The 7,586-nt window shown below is 41.6% G+C and overlaps 1 protein-coding gene across 2 annotated transcripts; it reads right to left on the reverse strand.

The window, feature by feature from the left end:
* Window positions 1-544: 544 nt before the first annotated feature.
* LOC116319329 (ankyrin repeat and SOCS box protein 9-like) lies at window positions 545-4,063 on the reverse strand. Of its 2 annotated transcripts, XM_031738623.2 has the most exons (7): window positions 3,690-4,063; window positions 3,460-3,539; window positions 3,146-3,253; window positions 2,546-2,696; window positions 2,265-2,399; window positions 1,208-1,399; window positions 545-1,107 (listed from the first exon to the last, which is right to left on the reverse strand). In XM_031738623.2, exons 1-7 carry the CDS (start codon window positions 3,769-3,771, stop codon window positions 917-919), a joined length of 939 nt encoding a protein of 312 aa, XP_031594483.1. In that variant the 5' UTR covers window positions 3,772-4,063; the 3' UTR covers window positions 545-916. The 2 variants fall into 2 exon arrangements, with proteins under 2 accessions (XP_031594483.1, XP_031594484.1); XM_031738624.2 differs by lacking the exon at window positions 3,146-3,253 and having other exon boundaries at window positions 3,690-4,062.
* Between the last annotated feature and the right edge of the window lie 3,523 nt (window positions 4,064-7,586).

The following is a 7,586-nucleotide window of genomic DNA, read 5'->3' on the forward strand; positions in this document are numbered from 1 at the left end:
CCCACTCCACCCTGCCTACAGTCTCTTTTTCACCACTCTTGGGCACTGTCAGTTATTTTGAAAGGTTGACCCCAGGTATTTAAACTCGTCTACCTCCACTGCCTCTACTCATTGCATCTTGAGGGAATAGCCATAAGTGGTGACCTTTAAGAAAAAGTCGTTGCATCGTGTACACTGTTGTTCTGTCTTGATGCTCTTGTTCCCTCATAGAGTAATGCAAGAAAAACAGGATCTTGCATCTTCACTATAGCATCTATAAAAAGCCCAGTTTTTTAGTCAGATACACAGAAGAGTATTGATTGTGTTTATGTAAAAATAGGTTTTACTGAAATGATGACATAAGATTAATTCACATGATAAACACAGGAAGTTCACTTTTTTCTGGGCTCAGGTATTTTACTTTTATCCATTGTGCTTCTAATTATGTTGTTTTTCTGTTCAAATATACTCTTTAAGAGTGCAACAGCTTTTTCAGTAAGTCATTAGTAAGATATCTTAACACTAGAATATTTGTCTTAAACTTGAGTAATAAAAAAGGTATGAACAGGAATCATTGCATTCAGTAGTGCGTTTTTATTTGCCTTACTATTAAGAGCAACACATTTTTAAGCGAAACATAAAATATCTATGAACAAAAACTTAAAGGAGTAAAAAGGTTTTTTTAGTAGCCTAACGTCTGGTAGCTTGTGCGCATTTAAAGCTTAAAGGTTACGGCCACATCATCCACCTGTATTAAACATCAAGACTAATTGATGTCTTTCCCATCCAGCCTCCCTTCCTGAGGGAAGCAACAAAGATATAGGATATCTTTCACTGAAAGTAATTCCGACATTGTGGTTCATCATCAACCAGGAGCACGGACGTTGTTGCCACCATGTAAGATTATACAAGTCTGCCCCCTATTGACCAAAAACCTTTAAGACTCAAAATCTGAGGTTGCAGGGTTGAGGAATTTCAGCGCATTAAGAGCTCCCCTTGGGTCTGATTGGTAGAGCAGATACTCTATCAGTTCTGTGGGTAACTGAAGGTCACAAATCGCACCCAGCCTCTTGTTGCCCACAGCTTTCCTGATGTGTAGTCGGCACAGCTGCATTAGAGGAGACACTCCTGGGGACACTCAGGGGAGAAGCATGAGCCATTATAGATGGTTAGCTTCTTCCTGCGCCACCAGCCCAGTGCAAAGTCTTGAGTGCAAAGTCTCGACTACCTCCTGCTTGTTTTAGAAGTCTCTCCGTCAGGCTGTTGGGCGGAGCGAGGTCCAGTGGCTGGCTGCCCTCTGAGTTCCTGAGGAAGAGATCCGCCCCATGTTCAAGCAGAACGGATGTCAACTCAGGGCTGGACTGACGGGCAGCGATGTGCAGAGGCGAGTCCCCAGACACACTGCTGTTCACATTTGCACCTGAAGAAAAGAAAAGGCCAAATATGATGCCCCCACATTACATGAGATAAAGCTTTTGTTGTAGTTCAGGTGAAGGTTTTCTTTGTTAGAACAGTTGAACAACCCAAGTCATGAAAAAACTGCTGTATTTTAATTTACAAGAATAAAGACAAGAAGTCCTGCAAAACATGAAAAAGCACAAACTTGAAACCTCAAGAGGACTGTGGTTTCTTGGCGCAATGTACATGCAAGGTAGCTTGAGAAAGTACGTGCAAATATACAGAGTAGATCTACTGTCTTAAAAGGCATGTTGGTACATAAAATATTGACATGATTTGGGTTTGTTTACCGCACACTTTGAAGTACTGATGATATTTTTGGAAGACATCTTCACTTTAGTGCCTGAAACCTTTGCACAGCACCATAACATGGGACATATTTCCATGTTATATACCTTTCTTGTTATTAAAATCCAGCCTCTACATTACCTGTACTGTTATTGTGTGTTATGTTTATGATATTACAAGAGTTTCTAAAGTAGCTCCTGCAGCTAACCTCCACCAAACAGGTCTAATAAGATAATTAATTCTCTGCTCTATAAACCCAATCTTCAACCCCAACTAATGCTGGCTCATGTGATGTTATGTGTAGGGGTTTATCTAATTTTCCACAGCTCTGTCTGCAGCCACAAAGGGTTTTATACGCAAGCTTTGTGTACGCTTCCCTCAATGAAATATTGAACGCTGGACTTACAATCTGAATATTGCACACTGCATCACTCTCTTTTTGCCATTGAAAAGGTCTCAAAGTCTTCCACCAATGTATAAGATATTGGAAGAATGGATATTCTTTGAGCAATAAAAGTTCAAATGAGAAGCTTTCTTACCCAGCTGCAATAGTTTCCTCACGGTGCTCAGATGCTGATTGGAGCAGGCAATCTGGAGAGGGGTTCCTAACTTGTCAACATGCTGATCCACATCTGCTCCGTACTGAACAAGAGGTTCAATGCACTCAGGGTGACCTTGGGAGATGAAACAGAAATCACCACAATGATAAGAAATGTTCTTGAAAGGTTCTGCTGTAAAAATCTGCTTTTGCCTGCCATCCAAGAGATTTTGGCACTTCTGCCAGGATAGATTTTTCACATATCTGAGTCTGACCTCGAACCTTTTGTTGCAGCTATATGGATTGGAGAACTGGACTGGCTGGTCCCCAGGGAAGCAGCTCCATGTTGAAGAAGCAGCGATACACAGGTCACGTGCCCCTGAGCACATGCTTCTGTCAGGGCAGTTTTTCCATCCAGAGTTGAGCTGTTTACCTGATGCATGGCGATATAGCAATAAGGTTAACAATGAATCAGAAAATCTCTAAAAATATTTACACATGTTTTGGTTTGTTTAGTTAATTATTCTTACTGTCTTAGAAGGACCGTGACTGCATAATTTCTTCAGGAATTATTAAAGATTTCTGACTCTGATTCTCATTCTGATAATGTTGGTTGGACAAATTTGGCTTTATATCAGCTGATGTTTGTTTGTTAATGAGTTATTGTGCGTGCACGACCGCGGCTGTGTATTCGGTTAATTTCTTACTGCAGTCTCCCATCAACAAGTTAATATTGGCAATAATTGACATGGTTGTTATGGGAACAAACTGTGAGTCTCTTTCAAGCAAAAACTGACAACATACCATCTTAAATTTGAGATTCTCATGAATTCAGTGAAAAACTACAAATAAACCAACACCACATGATGATGCTTTACTGACATTTGCACCGTTTTCCATCAGAAGCTTGGCACAAGCCGTGTGACCTTGTGTGCACGCCCCATGAAGGGGTGAGACCATATCCAGAGTGTTCAGATTTACACATGCACCCTGTGAACATAACACAGCACATTTAGTGTCACTGAGGTAGATGCGCATGGCAACTTTTGGATAGCAAGCTGCCATATGAGGACACAGTTGCCTTATTAAAGGTTTCACATCATAGTGAGAAACACATGGTTATTTAACATCCAATATTATGAGAAGGCAATTTTCTTTTCTTTTAGCACAACTTACAATATTCAGTTAAACTGTACCTGATCAATGAGCTTTTGCAGGGTGAGGAGACGTCCGTTAAAGGCTGCTTCGTGAATTGGAGACCAGTCTGATTCAACATCTTTGTGCAGACAAATAAAATGGTTACTTAACTTAGAAACCTACCTGCATAGGTACATGAATACATTAGAAGACCAGATGAAAGACTCTGCATGAAGCAGTAAATAGAGCCCAGCTGCAGTGTGAGCTTGCACTGCCAGCGACTACTCACCACTCATCAAAGGGTTTGAGAAAAAAACAGTTCCACTTTGACATGCAGGGTCTCGCGGAGTGTTTTTCTGTCCAGCAGACATAACTCACAGTGTGGGTTCAAAAGCTCCTCTGTGGCCCCGTTGTCTTTCGTCACAGCCTTTGGAACCTAAACTGAACTGTGTCTAACTAGGAGTTAAATATATTTTGTCCTCATTTGTTTTGTTTTGATTTTTTCAGTAGATGTGTAACTGACCTTGGTTCTGTCAGTGTTATTTCCTGTCACACAAAGTGTTTGCTATTCAGGAAGCAGTTTAGTTTCAAGTAGCAGTTTTAGTCTCAGCCAATGGAGGTGCAGAAAACGAGAGAAAGACGCCTGTTGAGCAGGTCTGTAATTTGTGTGTAATATGACACTGTACCTCCACACCCATCCTCTCCAGCAGGAAACATGGGCGGTATTGAAGGGGGGGGATGGGGTGGAGATCTAGAACGCTAGATCTCCACCCCATCCCCCCCTTCAACTTTAATAAAGGGAAATTAATAATTGTTGTTTATTATAAAGTTGTGCCGCCCTCAGAAAAATATTATGCATCATTGGTTTAAAAACTTGGAGGCAAGAGTGACTTTCTACATTTAAAGAATTTGATTTTTATGCAGTAGATTGTTTCCAGTTATCAGATATGATAAGCCCTTTAAAGTTATTCCCAGATTTTATGACTTTGGTCACATTTTCTTGAAAATTGTTACTTGACATAAAACACTCACTTTGTTGCAACTGGTTTGTTAAAAGTGGCTCTAATCATTTTGAAAGTTGCTTCAGCAATAACGCTTCATGTTATGGTATATTATTGGATTTTCTGAGGTGACTGAGGTCCTTTGATATTTGTGGGATGATGCTCTGGATGCTTTATGAGTCTGCGGTGACCAGTGCCAACCGCTACACTGTGGTATGCTGGGGCAGCAGACTGAGAGTAACAGGCACCAAACAGACTCAACAAACTGATCCACAAAGCCCACTAATGTTGTGGGTGTGGAGCTTGACTTTTTGATGGTGGTGTTAGAAAGGGGGATGTTGTCCTGGTTGTTTACCACATAACATCACACGAAATCAATCCTACCTGTGGCCATCGGTCTTTACAACTTCACCCTGTGACACAGTTTTTTTATTCTATATAGTATTTTTACGAAATAATTACAGTCATTGCACATGTGACATGTAACGTGACACAGAGAGCAAAGGAAAGCAGCAAAATGGTACCAAAGGCTTTCATACACTCTGCAATCTCATGTTTATTTCTGGGGATGGCCAACAGTTTCAGAGGAAGGAAGTCACATGGAGAGAAGCTCAAAATATAATACACACACAGACTTTCCTGCTAAGGATTTCATTCCCCTGCTGTGTCTTTACACAGCTGACTGTTGGTTGTTGATGTTTTAATGGTTCAGACCTCGTGTATTTGAACCTTTGACTTTGTTTGACATGAGTTGGTGTACTGCTGACCTTTCCTTTAATTTAGCACACCCATGGGTCCATTTTCCATTATAGAGGTGTCTCTACTGTTCATGTATAAATAGCTTAACACCTTTTCTTACCCAGAAGCAACTTTCTTTTTTAAATTTCTTACCTATTAATATGGACATTACAGCTGAAAAGTAAATACATTTGGACCTGGACACAGTAAATGTGTTGCTTAATTATTACTGGTCTGTGTCCTGTGTGAATTACAGAAAATAAAATCTGTAATCAATCATGGTAGCAGCTAATTCATTTAAAATATTTATTAAAATGAATTTTGCATAATGTAAGAATTACATATTACATCATCTGTTTCTTTAGCGCTACAGTAAGAATATATGCAGACCAGCAGAGGGCAGTCACAGAGAGCAGATGTTCAAAGCAAATCAATACTGTAATTGTATTCCTATGGGAGCTGTTAATCTCTGGCAACAGGCTACACACTCGCTGTACAATTGACTTTGTGCCTTGTCAGGGAAAGGTGCATATAGATTAGAAAAGCTCTTTGCAAACTGAATGAAAGCCCTCTCTGTATTTCAGAATAATGAAGGCCCTTGATGCTTTGTTCCCCAAATAAATCTGCTTCAAATGTCCACCAGTTTTCTCAGATCTCAGGCCAGGCAAGCAGATCCAGCAGCTATGACCTCTCCTGTATTTGGACTTCATACAAGACTCAGCTAACCCATGCAAGCACAGTGCACCACATGCCAGCTTTTCTGTCTGGAATCTAAGAAATGGGGTGAGCCCATTTAGACCCAAGCTTTCCGTGCTCGTAGATCACATTTTAGTTATAACAGGGCATAGTGCAGATACGACTCGATTCGACTAGGAAAAATGTAAACAAATAGATAAACTCAAAGCACTTAGGTTTACTTGTTTACTGATCACATGGTGCAGCTCACCAGAGGACCAATCACAGCTCACCAAAAGGTGGAGGAGTCCCAGTTTATGCATGCAGATATGAAGGGGTTTGCATCACCTCCAGGAGGAGGGCATCATGGATTTTACTCATACATACAGATGGATGGATAGATAGATCTTCTGCCTTTACAGAGAACACTTATTAATCACATGTTGTGCCAAAAAGCGATCAACTAACAAAAAGTGGTTTCCTGTATTTGCCTAAAAACTGATGTAAGTGACTTGTTGGTCTATAATCTCTCAAACATATCTATGATGAATGATATCAGGTCATTCTGAGCCAGAAAGAGAATTCAAGTCACAAAGCTGCAAAGAGACTTATATATCCTTTATTCATCTGGGTAAAAACTGTCATTAACATTAAAAATGTCTTTTTCAAAAGAGCTCTGGCTGAGAGGGCAGCAGAAAGATCAACAAATACAACATCGCGGTTTTATGAAGATATTTTAAATGGCCAAAGAGACCTGAATTGACTATAATGCGGGTACAATAACGCAGAGCCATAAAGATACTTACAAACGGGACATTTCTTTGTTAACACTGTTTATAAATCCAATGGACTACAGTCTGTTTAACAAAATAAGCAAATAAATTACACATAAAAACGCACAGAAACATCAGAAATCACTTTTTGGCACAACACCTGTCCGGATAGAAACCTTCAGCTGTCCAAGAGACTGACAGAGATTAAATGTATGGGGATGTCTGTGTGGTATTTCACGTCCTGTGGAAAAAAAAATGGTAAATGGCCTGTATTTTGTATAGCGCTTTACTAGTCCGTGGCAGCACGGTGGCACGGTGGTTAGCACTGTTGCCGCACAGCAAGAAGGTCCTGAGTTCAATTCCACCATCAGGCCGGGGTCTTTCTGTGTGGAGTTTGCATGTTCTCCCCGTGTTTGCGTGGGTTCCCTCCGGGTACTCCGGCTTCCTCCCACCGTCCAAAGACATGCAATTTGAGGGGATAGGTTAATTGGATAATCCAAATTGTCCCTAGGTGTGAATGTGTGAGTGAATGTGAGCCTGTCCCTGTGTGTTGGCCCTGCGACAGACTGGCGACCTGTCCAGGATGTACCCCGTCTCTCGCCCTATGACAGCTGGGATAGGCTCCAGCGCCCCCCGCGACCCTGGAAAGGATAAGCGAATGGATGGATGGCTTTACTAGTCCCTAAGGACCCCAAAGCGCTTTACACATCCAGTCATCCACCCATTGGTGATGGCAAGCTACATTGTAGCCACAGCCACCCTGGGGCGCACTGACAGAGGCGAGGCTGCCGGACACTGGCGCCACCGGGCCCTCTGACCACCACCAGTAGGCAACGGGTGAAGTGTCTTGCCCAAGGACACAGACTGCCGGGGCTCGAACCGGCAACCTTCCGATTACAAGGCGAACTCCCAACTCTTGAGCCACGATCGCCCACAAAAAGTACTATTTCTCTAATGAACGGAATTAGTGATGCAAAGGGGTTAACAGCCAAATCCATT

Source organism: Oreochromis aureus, linkage group 16 (genome assembly GCF_013358895.1).
Source record: "Oreochromis aureus strain Israel breed Guangdong linkage group 16, ZZ_aureus, whole genome shotgun sequence".
NCBI classification, from domain to species: domain Eukaryota; kingdom Metazoa; phylum Chordata; class Actinopteri; order Cichliformes; family Cichlidae; genus Oreochromis; species Oreochromis aureus.